The sequence below is a fragment of the Dermacentor albipictus genome, chromosome 1 (genome assembly GCF_038994185.2).
Source record: "Dermacentor albipictus isolate Rhodes 1998 colony chromosome 1, USDA_Dalb.pri_finalv2, whole genome shotgun sequence".
NCBI lineage: Eukaryota > Metazoa > Arthropoda > Arachnida > Ixodida > Ixodidae > Dermacentor > Dermacentor albipictus.
In genome coordinates this window covers 393,857,898-393,879,680 of record NC_091821.1, presented here as the reverse complement: position 1 = coordinate 393,879,680, position 21,783 = coordinate 393,857,898, and the positions used below count along the sequence as shown (strand labels likewise).

The window sequence follows — 21,783 nt, the reverse complement described above, 5'->3', positions numbered from 1 at the left end:
CAACAAGTGGCTGGCCCATATCGGGGGCGGAAGAGAAGAGACATGTCGCGCTCTGTACGCGCGTGCGGCGGCCATCATAAATGTACTGCACAGAACTCCACGGCCGCGTCTGTGTGTGTTTCGGGTGCGTCAACTCGCGGCGCTTTGACAAACAACGCTCGAAATCTCCGCTGCCACTCCAAGTACGAGAGAGCCGCCGCGTAATGCACAGATCATCTTCTTCCTCTTTCCCCCGCCATTTCCTTCCTCGTCGACGGTGACGTAAGCAGACGAACCCGTTGGCGGCGTACGCACGTCTGCACGCTGCCTCGATGTCTTTCTGCGCGTTGGCCTTGATGCTGCGTTGCTTATTTGCCTCGAGACAAAATTCTGTGCTCTAGGGAAAGGAGGGAAGGAAGAAATACGATTCGCATTTAGCGCGACGATCGCAACCAGACCGAGGATCGCGCGCGGCTTTGTGCGTTTCGTGATCGAGAACTGAGTAGTGTACTTATACATATATAAGCTGAGAAGAAAATCGACTTTATTGCAAAATCTCCGATGCATGTACCTTTCTTTCTTCGGAGGATAGAGTCGCAAGCAAACCACAGATACGCCCCCCCCCCCCCAAAAAAAAGAAAATAATAATAAATTCTTCGCAATATATATTGTTACGCTCTTAGGTGTGTAGTGGACTCACGAATGTGACACTCTTAGGAGCATAGTGGGTTCACGCCTCAACAAACAGTATGCGGGGGCACCGGAGTGTGGTGAACGAGGAAGACGACGTGTTGCTGGCTGGCTGAATCTCGCCAGGCGCTCAGCTGATCCAGGCCATCGCTGCTAACTCTACCCGGCTTCAAAGTAACGCCTTTTGCGGGCGCAACAGAGTGGTGGAGGTGCTGGGTACGACAGGACGTACCACGGAGTCGCAACATCCAGAACTTCGCCGGAGCCGTCGTCTTGCCGGTCTCTTGCCAACGACCTTCCCTATGGCTCAGGACGGTGATGGACAAATGCCAGCTCTAGTTTCACCTTCTCAAAGGTCAACGCCAGTTGGACCTTTGCGGCACTACATGGAGCCACGCTCGTTCGCGGGAAAAGTGGGCGAGGACGTCGACGAGTGGCTGATGCACTACGCAAGGGTGAGCCGCTACAACCGTTGGGATTCTGTCACTCAGCTTGAATATGTCGCGCTCTTTCTGAGTGAGATGGCGCTGATGTGGTATGAAAACCACGAAGACTCCCTAACAACGTGGGAGCACTTTGTCGAGGAAATAAAGAAGTGTTTTGGCGACACCCACGCCAAACAGAAACGCGCCGAGAGAACACTTGCTCAAAGAGCTCAAGCTCCTGGAGAAACATGCACTATATACATCGAGGAAATCCTCAAGCTGTGCAAAATTGTAAATCCGCAGATGTCCGAGGAAGACCGAGTCGGACATCTCCTCAAAGGAATTGCAGAAGATGTATACAATTTCCTCATAAAACACGTTGATTCCGTCTCAGATGTCGTGCGTCATTGCCGTACGTTTGAGACGTTGAAAACACGTCGCATTGTGCCAAAGTTTGGACGCCTGGCGAATGTGACAACCATTGCCAGCGTAGATGAGAGCCCGTCTGCCGATCTTTCGTCTACTATACGGCAGATCGTGCGTGAGGAACTGCTGCGGCACCAGGAACTTGAGCGCGACGTCATACGACAACCTGACGCTTATTACCCGCAACACATGGCGCCTGCCGCACACTGCGCTTCCTGGCAACCGGCGGTATGTGTCACAGACGTCAACCGCAGAGGTGCTCCATGGCCACGTGAGGACACATTTACGACCGAACACCGACCTGCAGAACACCCTCGCTCCAGCAGGTTTGCACGCAGACCGACCGTTCCTCCTGTGCAGCAGGCTCAGCCGCTTCGCTCTGCTACACGACCCCCCACGGCTGAGCGCTTCGAAGGGCAGTTCATCGATCGTCGTTTGCCTGTTTGTTATAGCTGTGGCGACTTGGGTCACATTGCCAGGTACTGCAATCGCCGCCAACCACCGAGGTTCGACCGATCGACGATGTCTAGGCGGTACCGCGCTCCTCTGGGCGAAACATACTCGCCTTCGCACACATACTTAGGACGCTTGCCTCACCAGCACCCGGAGCCGCTGCGGAACCGTTCTCCAGCATCCGATCGCAGCTTGACACCACCACCCGCTCCTCGTGTAAGCCGATCGCCCTCTCCGCGGCGTCGATACCCGTCGCCACCTCCGGAAAACTAGCCAGCGCGGCCGTTGGAGGTGAGGTCGCTGGACAATCTTCGCTGTCGACAGAGATACCTCCAACCATTTGTATGTTTAAGAATACGGTGTTTGTATTAATTGACGGGGTTTCATCCATGGCCTTAGTGGACACGGGAGCAACCGTTTCAGTGATGAGTCTGGCGTTTAAAAGCCTCCTAGGACGAAAGGTGATGTTTCGCTGGGACCGTGCCGATACGTTTCGCGGAGTGAGTGGGGAGTTGTATCCTGTGGGCGTGTGTAATGTAGACGTAACCTTGGGTGGCCAAATATTTAACGCGGAGTTCGCTGTTCTACCGCATTCTACGCATGACGTAATCCTGGGCCTTGATTTTTTGAAACTGTGTGGTGCCACTGTCGACTGCAAAACGGGTGAAATCAGTGTAGGTACGAGCTTTTCTGCTGCGTTTATGGAAGGCCCACCGAATCGTGAAAGTGTGCTTTGTGTATCCCGGGATACCGGTGTTCCTCCGTTATCCGCAACGTACGTTTCAGTCGCCTGTTTTCCAACCACCGACGGAACGTTTGACGCTACCGTGGAGCCCGTTCACCTGAGTTGCATCAAGAGGAATGTACTGATACCGTATTGCACACTGTCAGTTGTTCAGGGACGCACCAACTTATGGGCCGTAAACTGTTCCAGTGAACCTGCAATACTACCACAGGGTCTGAAACTTGCCGCCTACCATGAAGATCAAGTGCTATCGCTCGCCATTCTTACAGAGGCCCTTGATTCTGCGGATGAGCGCCATTTTGCTAATGTCTGCCCTGCGGCGCACTCCTCATTTCTGACTATGGTAAACAAGTCGCTCAGCACTAAGCAGCGTCACGAAGTGGCGAATATTCTGCTAAAGCATGCCCGACTGTTTGACTTCTCCCAGCAAGAGGGGCCACCATTGTTTCCTCCTTCTCGTATACACCTTCGCATAGATACGGGATCTGCCCAACCACTGCGACAGAAACCATACAGAGTCTCACCATCGGAACGCAAGGTGATCAATGACCAAGTCCACGAAATGCTAAATAAGAATGTAATCCAAGAATCCTGTAGTCCGTGGGCAGCGCCAGTGATCCTGGTTAGAAAGAAAGATGGTTCATGGCGATTTTGTGTTGACTACCGCCGCCTCAATACCATCACTAAAAAGGACGTATATCCTCTTCCGCGTATTGATGATGCTATCGACTGCCTCTCATCAGCGTCTTACTTTTCGTCTGTTGACTTGAGGTCGGGGTACTGGCAGATTCCGATGCACGAGGCAGACAAGGAGAAAACGGCATTTGTAACACCAGATGGACTTTTTGAATTTAATGTGATGCCGTTCGGGCTCTGTAATGCACCTGCAACTTTTGAGCGCTTCATGGACAACATCCTGCGTGGTTTGAAGTGGGAAGTATGCATGTGCTATCTAGATGATGTAGTGATTTTCGGGCGCACGTTCAGTGAGCACAACGCACGTCTCGATCTTGTGCTAGACTGCTTGGACAAAGCGGGTTTGGTCCTCAACTCGAAGAAGTGCCATTTTGGAGAGCGCCAAACACTCGTTCTGGGACACCTAGTGGATAAGGACGGTATACGACCTGATCCAGCGAAGACTGCTACGGTGGAAGCCTTCAAGCAACCTCGCCATGTAAAAGAGCTACGCAGTTTCCTAGGGCTTTGCTCGTACTTCCGCCGGTTTATTCGTGGATTTGCCAACATCGCGTATCCGCTGACATGCCTCCTCCAGAAGGGCGTTCCCTTTGAATGGACTCCTGAATGTGAAGCTAGTTTTCGTGAGCTGAAGTCTCGTCTGACGTCTCACCCCATTCTCCGACACTTCGACCATGCGGCTCCCACAGAAGTTCATACGGACGCTAGCGGTATTGGCATCGGCGCTGTCCTTATCCAACGCGTTGACACCAAAGAACACGTCGTCGCCTATGCGAGTCGTTCTTTAAGTAAGTCCGAGCGTAACTACACCGTTACAGAGCAAGAATGTCTTGCAGTTATTTTCGCAGTACAGCGCTTCCGGTCGTACCTGTACGGGCGCCCCTTCACTGTGGTGACAGACCATCATTCTCTCTGCTGGCTGGTTAATCTCCGTGATCCGTCGGGCCGGCTTGCGCGTTGGACACTCCGTTTACAGGAATATAACTTTACCGTTTCTTATAAAAGCGGCTGCCGACACGCCGACGCTGACTGCCTCTCGCGCATGCCGCTTCCAACGACGGACTGCGACGCGGACAACTTCGACTGCTATATTGCATCACTGGAGCCGGGATTTCCTGATATAGATACCTTCAAGGTCGAGCAACAAAAAGACAGAACTTTAGAACCACTGTTATTTACTGCAAGGCAATCAGCACCATCAACTCGTTTCTGTGTTCGTGATGGGGTTCTTTACAAAAAGAACTATTCTACTACAGGCCCACGATATCTTCTGGTGGTCCCAGAGAGTCTCCGTGTCTCCGTCTTGCGCGCTATGCATGACGATCCAACATCTGGACATTTGGGTTCTGCGCGAACTCTCTACCGCCTTCAAGAAAGGTTCTACTGGCCCAATGATGCGCCAGACGACCGCCCAGTATGTGTCCAGCTGCAACGAGTGTCAACGTTATAAGCGTCCGACGAGTGCTCCTCCTGGTCAACTCCATCCAGTGCCACCCCCCAGCACTCCCTTTGAGCAAGTTGGCATCGACCTCCTCGGTCCTTTCCCGCGTTCATCCGATGGGAACCGCTGGATTATCGTGTGTGTCGATCACTTGACACGCTACTGTGAGACAGCTGCAATACCATCGGCTACTGCAACCGAAGTGTGCATTTTTCTGCTGCGTTTTGTCATTCTTCGTCATGGACCTCCCAGAGTCATCATCAGCGATCGTGGGCGGCAGTTCACTGCAGACGTGGTCGAAGAGATGCTTCGTCTATGTGCTTCAAGGTTTCGACATTCCACCCCGTATCATCCCCAAACAAATGGCCTTACGGAACGCACGAACAGAACTCTCACTAACATGCTGTCCATGTATGTCGAGTCAGATCATAAGAACTGGGACAGCGTGCTACCTTTCATTACGTACGCATTTAACACCTCAAAGCATGAAGTTACGGGTTACAGTCCCTTCTTTCTTCTTTACGCTCGTCCGCCTCGTTATACACTAGACACTATCTTCCCGTTCTCCAGCCACGATAATCTTTGTATATCAGAGACAGTCTGTCTTGCTGAAGAAGCCCGACGACTTGCTTCTTTACGCACCCTTCTTTCACAAGACCGCTCGAAGGCACGCTACGACCGCCGACGCCGACACGTGATATATGACCCTGGTGATTTCGTGTTGCTCTGGAAACCAACCAGGAAACGTGGACTATGTGAAAAACTGCTGGCCCACTATGTTGGCCCCTATGTTATTACGGAGCGCATCAGCGAATTAACCTACCGCATAGCCCGTCTCACATCAAATGGCCGACGGTCAGCAAAGACTGAACTTTCGCATGTCGCCCGTTTAAAGCCCTTTATTTCTCGATAGCCTGTTAGACTTGCCCGGCGGGCTTCGTCTGCGCGGAGGGAAATGTTACGCTCTTAGGTGTGTAGTGGACTCACGAATGTGACACTCTTAGGAGCATAGTGGGTTCACGCCTCAACAAACAGTATGCGGGGGCACCGGAGTGTGGTGAACGAGGAAGACGACGTGTTGCTGGCTGGCTGAATCTCGCCAGGCGCTCAGCTGATCCAGGCCATCGCTGCTAACTCTACCCGGCTTCAAAGTAACGCCTTTTGCGGGCGCAACAAAATATATATATATATATATATATATATATATATATATATATATATATATATATATATATATATATATATATATATATATATATATATATATATATATATATATATATATATATATATATATATATATATATATATATATATATATATATTGGATGCCCTGTGGTGGTTTCCAGTCAGGGTGGTAATTTGGGAGGAGTCGGTTATTCATAGCGAACATTTAACGCTGACAGAAACTGACACATGAAGAAGGGTTACAGCGCACACGCAGTGCTTCGCGTGTCCTGTGGCCCTTCTTGTGTGCGTACCTGTCAGCGCTAAAACAAGTGGTCGCTATAGACTTTTGCTCTCGACTGAATGCGCCGCGCCGTGCGCACCGTGTGAACCGATCCGCTGGAAACACACACACACACACAAAAAAAAAAAGGAAAACGGAGGGAAAATGTGCAACTAAGTCGACACAAAACAAGGGTGGGGTGGCGGGATAGTGAGAAGAGCACGATCCGGCAGCAGGATGTGGTCGAGTAAACGAGACGAATAGTGGAAAAAAAATTAAAGAAAACATCTGCTCCGTATGCCCCCGCGGCGTTTCGACACGATCGGGTCGTGCTCTCTCTCGAGGCAGACGACCGACGCCCACACGGTATGACGCCGACGAGCCGCGGCGCGCCAGTGCGAAATCTAGGCCGATATCACGCAGGGAGGAAGAAGCCGCCACCGCTGTCACTACCACCTCCTCTCTCGCTCCTGTGCGTGCGTGCGTATGTGGCGCGTGAGCTGTTGTGCACGGGAGTCGTCCTCCCCCCCACCCCCCACGCGGCAGCCGTACATGTAGAGCGGTGAGGCTCGCGTAGGGGAAAGCCGACGATACAGCACACGCGGAGGCCGCGCGCGTGCGTGCGTTTGTGCCGTGAGCCGTCGTGCAGGCGCATGACGGGAACACGGCGTGTACCGTACACTTACGACGTCAGTCAGTCACCCGCCACGTTGGGCGGGGCGGAGTGGCAGCGGGCTGTGCGCGTGTCTGGTGTCCGCTTACTTCCTTTGCCATTTTCTCTCTCTCTTCTTTCTCGCTTGTCTCTCGTTCGTGTACACCGGCAGCCTCTCATTATTGGCATATACGCCGGCGACACGGTCTGCGCGGACAACGAAACGCTTCCCGATTGTTGTCCTGACAGCGGGACGCTCGCCGCTGCTGCGGCGACGGAGAGGCGGCAGCTGCGAGCCATATGGCAGCTCCGCTATGTTTTACCTACGCCCTGGATGTGGGTCGAGCGTGGTAGAACGTATGTGCGTCGGGAATGCTGCTGCTGCTGCTGCTGCGTTTTAATAATACTGCGCACATGTGCGGTAAAGCAGGGGGGGGCGGATATGTTTAGTCGGGATTATTCTGCACCTGCGTTATCCTGCTATTAGGGAATGATGAAATCTGAAGTTAGAGTCACTCGGCGGGCGCGTTGGTACGCTGTACTTGTTCCGCGTCACTGACTGGATGTAGTTATCCGGTGTACCCGGTCGGAACGGGTGCGGGGAGTTAAAAAATGACGGAAGCCAGTGCTGTGTCGGGGGCTCTTAATCGCCCGTTCTTCGAGCAACAACTTATTTTGCAAACAGCGCGAATAACAGGATACAGGAAGAGCCGCACGACGCAGGCGCTGTGTCGTGTGCCTCTTTCTGTGTCCAGTTATTCGCGCTGTTTGCAAGAGAATGTGTTCGTACCAACAAGCCCGGCTAGCCACTATTCTGAAGTTCGAGCAACAAGGAACACTGTTATTGAGACGTCATATAATAAAGAACCAGAGGCGTGCTGAAGCAATCGGAAACTATAAACGTGCGAGAGTGAATAAAATAAATGAAAGAAGGAGCAGAGTGCGATTCATACGATATCGCGCATGCGGTGGAGGGACAGGCGCACAGGTCTATCTTCCGACTACAAACCCTGCAGTTCCCAAGAATACTGAGTATATTTGAGCTCCACAGGGGCTCGAATGTCCGGATGTCTCGGGCGTTGCGGATGAGGGTTCCTTGTCGTTTGGATGTTGTGTGTACCGTGCCAAAGGGGCCTCTCTCGTAAGTAGAAGGATATGGAAGTTGAAGAATAGGTCGGGAAGTTTGAAAACCAAAATATCCGTACGTCTTGATTGGTTACATAGCGGAGCAAGAAAGGAACCGTGTCCTTCGCTCATAGACAAGTCATTAAAAATTGCAAAGGGCCACCAAAGATTGCACGAGGACGGTACGACCACGATGACCGCACATGGCGGTCCCGGATAGAATCCCGGGTGTGGACAAAAACGGAGTTTTGCCTGTTTTCTATTCGGCGACTACTGCGAAGGTAGCACGATGATGACGGCATACCTGCAAATGACGCCAAATAACGCCCTGATCTCCACTATAGTCGGATAGAACTCAAGTCTGCGGTGAAGCCCCGCCCACGCCCTCATAACAGCCAGCTACTGTTCCTCCGCGAGGCTGCAAATAGTTCATACTTCAAACTTTCCCTGTTACCTAAATAATGGGGCAACCGCAAAAATAAAGCTACAAGCGCGTAACGTTCTACGTTTTCATTCGTCTATTATAGTGGAACGGTGAAAGCTTGGTTATTTACTGAACTGCAATAAAACTCTTGCTTCTGTGCAACTATTTATTGTCAAATTTCACTCCAGTTGGCAGTGAAGTTTCGTGAGTAAAACGGGGTCAGCAGGGAAATTAACTGTACCGCGGACTTTTGAAGAGTGAAATGCTCAGACCCCACACACTTTGTCCGTGTCCGTTGCACACCTCATCGCTTCCGCCGGCGAAAAGGCTCTTCAAGAACAGCAGACGCTCCGGAGGTATCAAGTACGACGTCATTTCGAAGTGGTCGCATGACGACGATTTTGTTTGCGTCTGTGACTGGCTGACGGAGTGATTATCCGTGCCTTTATGATAAATCGAACGTCGATTTCAAGGATAAGGACCTGCGCGCCAACCGCTGGCACATTATTGGACAACAGTTTGGCATGACTAGGTGAGTAATTGGTGAAATTTTCCTAATATTTCGGGAACATGTGTGAGCATGTCATTGTGTTTGTACATACCATGCAGGCGAGCAGGCAGCGGGGAAGTTTAAGAACTTCCGCGACCGCTGGCTTAACGTAGCTCTGGAGAAAAAGAAGGCGCACAAGAGTGGTGCGATCCCGGCAAGGAAGGGAAAGCGAAAACTGAGTGGAGCTACTATTATATTCACGACAGCTTCCTGCGGAATACACCGTACACTACGCGGAAAAGTAAGATGCACTTGTGAAGTGTGGTTCACCTCTGTTCCCGCTCGCACGGGGACCTGATCTGGTGCATACATTGGAATATTTGCTCCCTCCACGGGTATGCGTACGCTCGCTAGTGCGTGAGTGCATTTATACTGCCGTATTCAGAAATGCGACTTATAGCTTTGGCGTGGCTCACGTGAACGGCTGACGCGCCGAAGGAAACGAAATGACCCTCTCGGGCATGTTCGTTACAGGCGATTCTTAATCTTATGTTGACCAAGTCCAGTTGCGACATTAATTTCCGAATACGGGCGCTCTCTTATCCTGTTCAAGAATGGTGCTGTATTGTTCGATACTTCGAAGAGGCGTGTGCCCGCGCACCGTGCGGGAGGCGCAATCGTGCAGCGCACGGCCGGACGTATTAACGCGACAGCGTTAAGGAGCTCGTGTCGCAGAAAAGCCGGTGTCGTCGGCGTTGGCCGTGAGCGATAAATCCCTGCAGGCACTTCATGAATAAAAAACAACTTGCAACATGGGCTGGGTGGGAATCGAACCAGGGTCTCCAGAGTGTGACACGGAGACTCTGCCACTCAGCCACGAGTTCGATGCTTCAAAGCGGTACAAAAGCGCCTCTAGTGAATGCGGTGTTGCCTTAGAAACGAGCTGTTTCTAAGGCTCAGGCGTGCGTCGCTTGCTCAGGCGCACATTTCGTTGCCGCGCCGAACGCGGCGCTGCTCGACGCTCACCGCGTCCGATGCGGGGCGCGTAGTCGCTGCGCCGTAGCCCACTGTCTTACACCCCTTGGCGGGTCGACGGGAACGCTGTCGCGTTCCACTCTTGAAGGCGAAGCTTAAGCGTCCTCCAATTTTTTTCTGTATTTCTTCGTTAAACAAGGAGTTTTCATCCTAGAACACATTCATACATGCCATTTTTACGTAGAAATAATAAACGCGGTTGCTCGCGGTCTTGTTTTCTGCCGGCCGTGCGCTCGCCTTTTCTGCATGTTGCAGCATTTAGTGAGTGCATTTGTTGCCACATACCTACCACTCCAATTTTCAATATTTTTCCTGCCCCCGTCTGATGGCTGCGATATCCCGTGCTTGCAAACTCATATTTCACTGCTCTCGCATAGGCGACATTATCGAAGCAGTTATTATAAAACTATTAAGTTACCCTCACTTTCTCGTTTCATTATTTTGTTGCTCGGGGGTTTTACGGTACGATGCAGGACAGCGTTTATTATTTGCGTATAGCCGCATAATTGAGAAATGTTAACCTATGTGCGTGTATCATGGAATACAATACTCGCTGTGTGGTTGCTTTCCAGATTAACCACGAATATCCCACTGCCACAAGATGGGTAGGTGCTAATCCTATATTTAACTATGTTCTTGAATGCTTAAATTAGGTGTTTACACAATGATTCCTGCCCTCACAGACACCTGCAGCAGGCCGAAGAGGCACTGTCAACCAGCAGTGCTGCAGGCGATTGGTATTTTGTTTCTTTCTGTTTACGTACTGGGACTTGCATGTGGTACTCTGACAAATATTCATGCAACATAGATAAATCTTATATGCAGTTGGCCCAGCCCATCGCCTGCTGAAGAAGTGCTGGATGAAATGTATGCTTTGTCACATTTTGTTAGCACTACCATGTATCACGTCTACGTACTTCTGTTTATTATTTGTTGATGTCAATGCAGATGCTCTGGGAGAACACCTATGTGCAATTCAGATGACGAAGAGAGCTGTGGGTGGGTACTTGTGAATTTATTATGAATGATCAATCATATAACACACATGCATGAAACACACTTGCTAAATGAAATAGTTCATTACTTATAAAGACGGATAATGATGTATTGCATAAATTGTCTTGCTGGCAGTAAAATGTTGTGCACCAGATACTGGATGTTTCACATCCTGTTGTCTCATCGAAACATGTTCTCTATGTATTTCAGCTTGCACAGTCCAACCCTGACTGAGGCTGCAGCATCTTCCAGGTGAGCTTGTCTCAAGGAATGTTACATTGTATCTCTCTTAACAGATGATATCTTTCTTTTCGTGCGTCACCAAGGTCCAACAGTGGCACTAACAGAGCCCAGCCGCCAGCACAGCCTTCCCAAGTGCGACTTTCCTCGACACCAACAGTCTCGGTAGCTCTGCTGTTCATTTTTCCTGCAAAACATTTTTTGTGAGTGTAACTGCCCATGAAAACTGCGGCATTGTCATTACAGTAAAAGAACAAAAAATGACACATTCGAAGAAGCCGTGCAAGAAGCACTGGGTAGCTGCAGCAGCACACTAAGCAGAATTGAGAGTGCAAGGAAGCTTGCAGTACCGAGGGCCCAAAGCCCACCAGACGAATTCCAGGAGGCGGCCAATTGGATGGCCACAAAGCTGCGAAATCTGTTTAAGATTCATTCGCTTATTTTGAGGCCGAAATGGAGCTGCCCAAATGAATACTGTGCTACAATCCGGCAATAAAGAATGCTCTCCAATTTGTGCAGCATTATTGTGAATTTATGCACCTGCAACATATGTTTTGAGCAAATGATTGAAAAACTGCATCATTACCTGTATTCCCGCGCGGGTCACTATCCTCTCCTGCCATGGCACCCGTCCTTCATTCATAAAGTAGGTTGCCAAGTGGTTGCGCACATCCATAGCTGTCCTGCAAAAGCAACAAAATGCAGCACCATCAGTGGCCAAACAAGGGAATCCTGATTGTGCATGCTTTCACTTGCGAGATAGTTTACCTTGTTGAATGATATCCAGACATAGTGATGAGGTCCCCCATGCCCGGCAGACTGTCACTGCCAGCTCTCCAGGATCCTTCTACGATGTTTCCTTCCCAGTCCTCATGATCAGTGAAACCCGGTGGGCTGTATGCAGATCTCGATTGCGGCGAACTCAGCAGGAAGTTATGCAATACAACACATGACTTCACAATATTTTGTGTCGTTTCCTCCGATGCCCGAAATGGTCGCCGCAAAATTCTCCATCTGCTTGACATGATTCCAAAAGCATTTTCAATCAACCGTCTTGCTCGGCTCAAGCGATAGTTGAATGTTGCCCTTTTCAGGTACTCTTTCCGCTGAGCTGGGTCATTCCTGAACTTCTGCAGCTCTGAGAAAAAGGAAAACAGTACACCTCAAGCAATTCTTCATTTTACTATATGTGCTAAGTGGCTAAACCAGTGTTATCTATCGTGCAGACTTATATCTCACTGATTTATGTTAACTAAAAGGGTTGCAATTTAAATGCAGAGTTCAATGTAGCTTTAATGAACATTATAAAAGGATCACAACACCATACTTTACTTGAAAAACAGCATAAAGAGTGTGTTAAAGGCAGAGATATCAAGTGGAAATAACTTCCAACTGACCTCGTCTTGGATAAGGCCTCATCATGAATGGCGTCAGCGGAAAAGCTTCATCGCCAACTATGTGGTATGGAATCGGACCTATTGAGCCAATGCTCCTAGGCTGAGGAATGCCCAGCAAACCCTTTTCCAGCACTTCCAGTGGAGGTGATCGTTGAAAGATCCCGCTGTCACCTTCACCGCCGTAATGGCCAATGTCTACATAGGTGAACCTAGAAGTAGACACACATTAGTACGATAAAGAATACACCCCTGTACATTCTCTATTTATTTTGCAGTTGTCTACGAAATTGGGTACTGAATTTGTTATTCTAAGTTTATAATAAACACAAAGTTTGCAAAGGCTTTTGCTGCAAATTAAAGCACACTGACAGTTGAGCTTGCTGTGGTGACATGAGACCTCTTGAGTGCAAGCTGAGGAATTCAACACAGTAAAGTTCCAAGCATTGAAAGAATTGACTTACTTGTAATGTGAATCACACACAGCTAGGAGGACCACACTGAATGTTTTCTTATAATTTAAATTCATCGATGCTGAGTTGTCTGGGAATTGGATGTGCACATGTTTACCGTCGATGCTTCCTATGCAATTGGGTAAGTGCCAAAATTCTTCCATGTCTGCAGCGATCTGAAAACAGCAAAGGCAAACCTATCACCCATATTACGTACTCGACCATTACAAACTCGTGATACAGAACAATGTCATATTGAACTATTGCACGGTATCCTTAGAAAGCACTGCTATACCTTGTTTACTCAGATTTCAGACAACATAAGTTACACAGCTTCTCTGCTTACCTTTAGCCACTCCTGGGAAGTTGCCGGAAACCTTAAATACGTTGACTGAAGAACGTCCCAAAGGGCGGAAGTTGTTTGTTTGACAATTTCACATGCCGTTGACCTCCCTGTTAGAAAATTGTACGATAAGCTCCTGAAGGTGTCTCCGTTCGCAAGGAACCTGTAAAAAATTAATATGAACCTTTATTTTGAAATTAACACTCACCACTGTGCTCTACAATACATTATCTGGGTATTCCACACTAACCATGCAATTATAATTTCAATAATAACATAAACAGTGAAGTAAATAATTGCTGACTGGCCTGTTCATTTTTGCACAACCGAAAATACTGAATAAAGATAAACTCGGGCTTGACGTGCGAGAACAACGAACTGATAATGTGGCACGCCATAAGTAAGCGTGTGCGTGCGTGCGGAAGCTGGGGAGGGGGGGGGGGCATTTTTGGTCGTCTACGGTTCTTGAGCGTGGTGCACCAATGCACGGGACAGAGGCATTTCGGTGCGTTGATCTCGCACTGAAACCACGGGCTGTGCGCTAAGCGCGCGTAAATAAGATTCCATTTCGGCGTCGGTACAAGTGTAGCACAGACATTCGGTATTCCTGCGTTACAGAAAGAAATAGGGTTGAAATAAATCTTACCGTATCGTCATTGCTAGTCGATCGTGAGCAGAAATGGGATCCCGGAGCGGTGTCGCCTGCCGCTCAATCAGGGGCCGCACGAGACCGAGCAAGGTGTCGAAGACACTCGGCGGCATTCGCAGGTACCTACAAGAAACGGCACAATAATTTGTGAGACTCTACGATCTGCAGGTGGCGCGCGCTTAATCGAAGAAGTAGTTATCGATCCCACTTACTCTCTGAAGTATCCTTCGTCTCTCGCGCGCAGGCGGGGAAGCAGAGTATGCGCCTGGCCCTCAGTGTCCCTGTACCGCCATATGGGGCGCCCCCGAAACCTTCTCGTCCGCTTTCTGGCACGTCGGCGTCGCACAAGTACAGCACAAATCAGTATTATAGTGTTCACAGTCACCAGTAGCTCCTCGTCCGTATCCAACATGCCTGAGCGTGGTCGGCAGTGGCGCAAGAAAACACAGAGACACTTCCGATGGAACACGAAATCGGCAGAACGGAGAGCGCGTTGTCACGAGAAGTATCGAATGGAACGAGACAGCGCGTGACTCCACGCGCCGTTGCCGCGTTCCGTAAAACGAGACTCAGTGTGGACTTGCCCGCGCGCGTCGGTCGCGCGGGCGCTTGCCGCGTGCGGCGTGTCGCGCGCGTTTTTGTCGCTAGTGTGGACGTACCATTATTGGTGGTCGTTTTGCGGCGGCCGCGAAAAATGGGTCTCGCACCCATTCGCGCGTTTGCCGCGCGTTGCTGCCGCTTTTCGTGAATCTTGCCGCGCGCGTTTTTGCCGCTAGTGTGGGCACAACTCCGCGCGGTCCGTGTGCCTTGGTTGCCAACTGCTGTTTCTTTAAGTTGTAATCCTACTATAGAGGCAATTATAGCGGAGGTCAATGGTAGGGACCCGTCTCACGGAAGATGAGCAACATTGAACCTGAGCCCCCGAACGACAGCAAACATTCAAACACGTGTGCTCTACGAGCACTAACATAAAGCCTGCAAGAAACGTGCCGCACCACCCTTTTTTTTCTTTCCGCTTATCCTCCAGACGACCCGCCACGGCGCCGTCGCTGCTTCTCGGCGCATTACCGAGGATTAGGCGCGCAGGGGACGCGGACTATTCCTGTTCAGTGTCGGGCGAACCACAACTAAACTGTTCACGCACCGAAATGCCACGCTTTCAACGGCGTGGGAGGACGAAATGCGGCAGCGGCAACGAAGAAACTACTATTTTCCGGGGCTCTCTTCACGCGGCGTGCGCTGCGCTGAGAGAGGCGTTCCTGGACGGAACGGTTTCTTGCAGAACCGAAGCCAGGCATGCGGCTGACGCTGGGTGCCTATGTCTCCTTTTAAACGATGTGACCGATTAGGCGGTGTCCTTGATCGTTGGCCTCACGCAGTTCCCGAGTTCTTTGATGGATTCTGGGCCGACGGTCGACGATCGGAAGTTCTCACGGGCGGACCACGCAAAGCTCGGTTCTCCGAAATGCGGAAATTTTCAGTCATCGTTTGGCCTAGGGAAGTCGGTCGGCCTGGGCAGAGTGGAAACGAAGCAGTATATGGTGTATTTGCTCGTGCTTTCTTCGAGCTTTTCATCGGTATTTATTTATTTATTTATTTATTTATTTATTTATTTATTTATTTATTTATTTATTTATTAAAATACGTCGATGACTCTCCCCTACTTGTATTTCTGCCATGTCAACTGCTCTGTGTAGGACGACGCTTGTTTAGCGCTTAAAATCATATCTGATCTGGGACATCTGAAATTATCTCAGCATTGACACCTTGGACGTTTTATATATAACTTCTCTCGCTTATGTATTCAAATATCATGTCCCATCCTTCAGATATTCGGCTACTTGGAAGACAGCTCGGGTATGTCCAGTTTTTAAATCTACAGATCGGAAAAGATATGTCAGTCTCTCGCGTCAGCGTATACCTTCCAAGCTGACCCTAATCGCTTTGCCCAAAACCTTGCTGTTAGCGGTTCAAACGCCACAGCTTACACACCCGCGTGGGTTCTCACTTTCCCTTATGCTTCGCGAGGAGTGCCGCAGGTATCTTTATCTGCTGTGATCTCACCGAAGCTTTTAACCTGGTGTATCACGGGCTCCTAATCTGCAAACTGTCATTATTTGACATACTATCTGCCGCAGGGGTTCCCAGGTCAACGTGCTCCTTACCATCTCGGACGTAACACAATGTGGCGAAGCTGTGATCACGCACAGGCCCCTGTGCCTCTGGGGGTTTTCCCATTAAAAATTCTTACCAGCGCCGGCGAAAACAGCTCCCTCAAGCGGTTTTACACCGCGTATGATCAAGAGCGTTATGGCCAGTAACTTAAGCGATACGCAGAGCAGTGTTCTCTATACCACGGAGGTATTTGGGTAACACGACCGTTTTGTCTGTGTCAACTGATAACAGTTATTCGTTTAGCCAAAATATGTTGTGTGCCCAACGTTGATTCCATTCCGTCGTCATGTCTGCGCTATTTTCAACCACTTCATTCATCTTTCCTGATATACACAAACGACATCAGGGTATTTTGAGGTGATTACCTGCATTCGCTGCGACCTTCTGCAAGCATGTATAGGCAATGCCGCCTAAACGACTGCCATCGAGAAAACGTCGTTGTTATAAAGTGAAACCAAATGTGACATCAGATTCGCCCCAAATATTTGCTTTTTTTTTTCTAACACGTTTAACAGTTTTGCTTTGGCTCAAGTGGCTGAGATCAATAGCGCCTACACCTCCACCCCACCCCTCATTTTCTTTTTCGGTGCACAATAGTCGGGATAACGTGACAATTCCATTCCAATGCTATTCTTTTTCGCTTTTCGTCAGCTGTTCGAGCGGCGCTTCCGCCCACGTGATCATCGGGATCGGCTGATCGTGAAGAGTTCGTGTTGAGAAAGGAATTCAATCGAGCGAAATGAATCTTTACGTTATGTACCGGCTCTAATTTCCGCGTGTATAAATTCTCATGCAACGGACTCGCCGATACGTCTATAGAAATTTTACAAACTCAAACAGCTTCCCCAGATTGTGTGCACGGCTTCCTGCAGTCTACTGCAAAACAATTCTTCTCGGGTGTGTGGAACGGCACATACGCGACACGATTAGTGAAATCATTGAGAAAGCGTAATTCGATCCAGGCAGCTCTTGTTTCAGCCCCATCACGCGGTCTCTGACACGTGGTACCAGGCGTCGTGTTTGCTTTCAAGCTTGCGCCTAGAACACTATATAGTGTCCTTGCTATAGTGACCGCATTAGGGAGAAAGAGAAAAAGAAAATACAAGAATGTGTATTGATTAAATCAGAAGATGACGAGAGGGAAATAAACAAGTGTAAGACGCCAGCTGTGTAATGTGGGCAGAGGAGAAATGGGCTATACTGAAAAAAAGATATGAGAAGAAGTAGAACTGCCCGTATTAGAATCCCGCAAAATACCTTCGCAAACGCAGTAAACTTTCTACATTAATGCGACATTAAAGTTCTAGCTGGGCCTTATTCCAATGATCTGGGCCGCGTCTTTGTAGCGATGTCTTCCGCTCGATTCTATGCCATTCTTATCATCCACCGTTCATGGTTGGCTTATTCCTTTGATAACGGGGGCAGAGCGTCGCTTTGACCACTAATGAGGCGCGAGAAGGAATATAGTATCGGGAAAGGCTTCGCTACAAAATTGCGGCTGTGTATTATCGTATATTCTCCAAATATTGACGCTGTTAAAATTTTATTTGCTTTTGACAACTTCGTGGCATCTAACGACACACTACTACAGATGAACTTTCATTGCCACTAACAGTCATTATAATCTCCAGCAGACGGCAGTATACTTATTTTATATTACTTCTAGTGTGCATATGAAATTGACTGTATGCATATTGTCCTTCGAATCTCCGGTTACTTGGAAGACAGCTCGAAGACAGCCTTTAGTTATCGGCTATACACCTCATTTTATGCTGCTGTTTTTTCTCACGCTGTCTTTTTTCTCATCGTTTCGGAATCAATATCTAATATAGCATGCCACGAAATACAGATGTTCATGCATATATTCTGCACATCTAGTGCGTCAAAACTAAGGCCTGTTCGTTACTCACGGCTCCCCCACCCAACTAAATATTTATTATAGGGGTGTGCGAATATTCGAAATTTCGAATACGAATCGAATATTTTCCTTATCCGAAGCGTATTCGATTCGAGAAATGCATATTCGTAAATTCCCGAATATTCGAGGACGGCCGAATAATGGTCGAAACGGCGAATATATTCGGACAGACTGTGAATAATTTAGCAATTAACGAATTATACGCTTGCTCCACATTCTCCTAAGAACATGTTTATTCACTGAGAGCTTCACATGATCCGCTCATTATCTGTATGCTCTGCATCAAGATGGCAAGTTGGGCCAGTTGGTTGGGATTCATAGTAAGGTTCGTTACAGCGCAACACAAAACAAGGACAAAAGAAGGTACAAAACGACGACACAGCGTTACAGCACTGTGATCTTAAGTGCTGTAACGAACCTTACTATGAATGTGTACGCTCTGTTCCAGTCTATCTGCATCAGGCCCATGAGACATGATCAGTTTCAATTTTTTTTACCAAACTTTATTCTAGGGCTCTTTCATAACAATATATGATGTACTTTCGGGCTTTGTAAGTATGCGCAATAAAATATTGACCTAGAAAATGTTACCTGGACCAATGTTGTCACAGTGCATAGAGAGCCTTTACTTTCTGAACATGTTGAGCAGTCAATTTTCCTTCGCGATAATCTGCAACAAGCGTTTACCTGACAGAGCATTACCTTACATTACCTGAGTCCACTACCTAGAATGAGTGCCTCTTTAACCTGAAGCAGCCTCGTAAAATGCAATACTATTTTTAAAAGGGTAATAAAGCTATTGTTACCTCGTTTTGCAATTTTTTCATAGTACACATATATTCGATATTCGATTCGATATTCGAAGACAGTTTTTCGCCTTATTCGTATTCGATTCGTATTCGAAAATTTCAATATTCGCACACCCCTGATTTATTACTATTCTCGCAGCAATCATCCCGCATAAGATAACTCGCTTATTCCTTCCGGACTGCCTTGGATCATACCTATAGTTTTGTTTTCGTACGTGCACGTGGCCTCCAAACGTGATCTGTTCTAAATGTGTTCACGGTTTTCGCTGACGTAGCCATTCGCGCTCGACGATCAGCCGGTGTCACGTTCAGTGGCGTAGCAACAGGGGGGGGGGGGGGGGGGGCCGGGGGGCCGTGGGCCCCGGGTTCAAGGGGCCAGCGGGGGGGGGGGGGGGGGGTGTCATATACGTCTGAAGACACCCCTTTTTCCGCCGGCTACACCCCGGGGGGGAGGGGGGGGTGACAGAATATCTATGGGCCCCGGGTACCAGACGGCCTAGCTACGCCACTGGTCACGTTGCTTCGTGTCCTTGGTGTTTCTTTGTGAAACGCCAGCCGTGCGGAAAGGTTTTCTTTCTTTTTTAATGCACGAAGGAATCCTTCCTAAAAACGCAGGTATGTGCTCTCTGTCACGCGGTGATATTGCGCGCACATCACAGGAAGCGGACGGACAGACGGGAAGGGAAAGGGCGCCGCGATCTACGCGTTCCAGGGTCAACCAGAGAAGCGCGAGCTGCATGCGCGCCCATCATCCTGCCGGGGCTATATAGATTCGCTGTGCCGCGAGTCAGCGACGACGAACAATATCGACGCGCCGAGTGACATTTGAGCAACGCTATAACGCCGAGTCCCACGCGCGTGCATTGGAATGGTGGTGTTCGAGGTGACCTCGACGCAACTCGAAGGACGAAGACGACGCTACGTATGCTAGACAAGGCGTATACTAGATCAATGCATGCAACGACGGTGACTGCCAACAATAAAGTGCATACCAATGGAATGTGCGTGAGTACGTGTGTGTGTGTGTGTGTGTGTGTGTGTGTGTGTGTGTGTGTGTGTGTGTGTGTGTGTGTGTGTGTGTGTGTGTGTGTGTGTGTGTGTGTGTGTGTGTGTGTGTGTGTGTGTGTGTGTGTGTGTGTGTGTGTGTGTGTGTGTGTGTGTGTGTGTGTGTGTGTGTGTGTGTGTGTGTGTGTGTGTGTGTGTGTGTGTGTGTGTGTGTGTGTTACTTCAACGTCTCAACGTTCATAGCTTAGCTGTGGCGCGAAATCGACAGACCAACCTTTCTTGAATAGATGTTATCCCCTGCTATTTACTAGATATCTAGTAGGTATATTTATTTATGGATGATATCAGCATTAGGCGTCCCATATGGTACGTTTACTCGATAGAGTAGAAAGAAAGCTGTATTTATGCTCTTCAATGCTAATGCGTTGACTCCCTAAAAATTCGGGGACCTTATGCATCTCCGGTGTCTCATCATCAGCCTGGTTACGCCCACTGCAGGGCAAAGGCCTCTCCCATATTTCTCCAACAACCCCGGTCATGTACTAATTGTGGCCATGCCGTCCCTGCAAACTTCTTAATCTCATCCGCCCACCTAACTTTCCGCCGTCCCCTGCTACGCTTCCCTTCCCTTGGAATCCAGTCCGTAACCCTTAATGACCATCGGTTATCTTCCCTCCTCATTACATGTCCTGCCCATGCCCATTTCTTTTTCTTGATTTCAACTAAGATGTCATTAACTCGCGTTTGTTCCCTCACCCAATCTGCTCTTTTCTTATCCCTTAACGTTACACCTATCATTCTTCTTTCCGGTGTCTCAACTGCTGAATATTGCGTCCCCATCTTTGCTTCCGATCTTCAATTTTCTCAAGCTTCGGAACTGCCTTTCATGTATTAGCTGGAGAGCGCGAAAGCGAACAAGTGACAGTTTCTCCACCGAAAAATATGCGGATGCCACGCGCTGTAGGAATCGATGTAAGGGCACCTTTCTGTGCCGTAGGCTTTGATTGACGGTAATTAACGCTGATGTTGACGGCGAATGTTTAATTTCTTCAACGTTTAGTCCAACACGAGGGCGGTGAGTTGATGTTAACGGTTACCTTGCGTTCACCACTGCTGCTTGTCTACGTATGGTACACAGAACACACAGGGAGAGGTGTTTGCTTGAGGCGTTGTTGTGCGCCATATTTCATAACCTCTGAGAAGGTTGAACATATTCATTGCCTCACATGATACATCGCATCGTGGCAGAAGTATTAAACTTTAATTGAATTGTTGGGCTGCACGCGCTAAACTACAATCGGATTATAAGGCACGCCGTAGTGACGAACTCCGGAATAATTTTGTCATCGTGGTGTTAATTAACGTGTCCCTAAATCTAAGTGCGCGATAGTTTTTTTTTCTATTTCGCCCTCGTCGAAATGCAGCTGCCGCTGTCGAAATCGAACCCGTGACCTCGAGCATGCCATAGCCGCAAAGATACCGCGGCAGGCACAGAAATACTGATTCGACGTGCGACCGCTTCCGTAGTGTCGCCTGGACCCTGCGGTGTAGTTTAATTAATGCGGCTCTGCTTCTGCGCGCCCTGCGTAAGTTGTCCGCTTGACATATTTTTCATGGTGGTTATTTTTCTGAAATAGCAGAAACGTACCCTACCGTTCCTCGAACTTAAGTTTATCCCGTTTGCCCGCAACTGCTGTCATGCCGATAGTAGTAGAGTTTCCTTGCCTTCTCACATTACCTTTTCCCCATCCGCCCCTCCCTGTGTGGGAAC

General features: G+C 48.9%; 2 protein-coding genes and 1 long non-coding RNA gene across 3 annotated transcripts in view; 1 reads left to right on the top strand and 2 right to left on the bottom strand.

The window, feature by feature from the left end:
* Positions 1-10,621, top strand: part of LOC139054660 (uncharacterized) — a 111,221-nt gene extending 100,600 nt beyond the window's left edge. Inside the window, exon 3 of the long non-coding RNA XR_011511407.1 lies at positions 10,604-10,621. This is a non-coding gene — a long non-coding RNA (uncharacterized lncRNA). The remainder of the gene's footprint in view (positions 1-10,603) is intronic.
* The window catches only part of LOC135914650 (histone deacetylase complex subunit SAP130-like), a 612,247-nt gene that overhangs the window by 216,035 nt on the left and 374,429 nt on the right, over positions 1-21,783 (bottom strand). The gene's annotated exons all lie outside the window — the stretch shown is intronic.
* On the bottom strand, positions 11,033-14,628 carry LOC135913559 (uncharacterized). The gene is made up of 8 exons (XM_065446074.1): positions 14,318-14,628; positions 14,103-14,228; positions 13,460-13,619; positions 13,126-13,289; positions 12,665-12,873; positions 12,036-12,405; positions 11,854-11,950; positions 11,033-11,454 (listed from the first exon to the last, which is right to left on the bottom strand). Exons 1-8 carry the CDS (start codon positions 14,515-14,517, stop codon positions 11,446-11,448), a joined length of 1,335 nt encoding a protein of 444 aa, XP_065302146.1. The 5' UTR covers positions 14,518-14,628; the 3' UTR covers positions 11,033-11,445.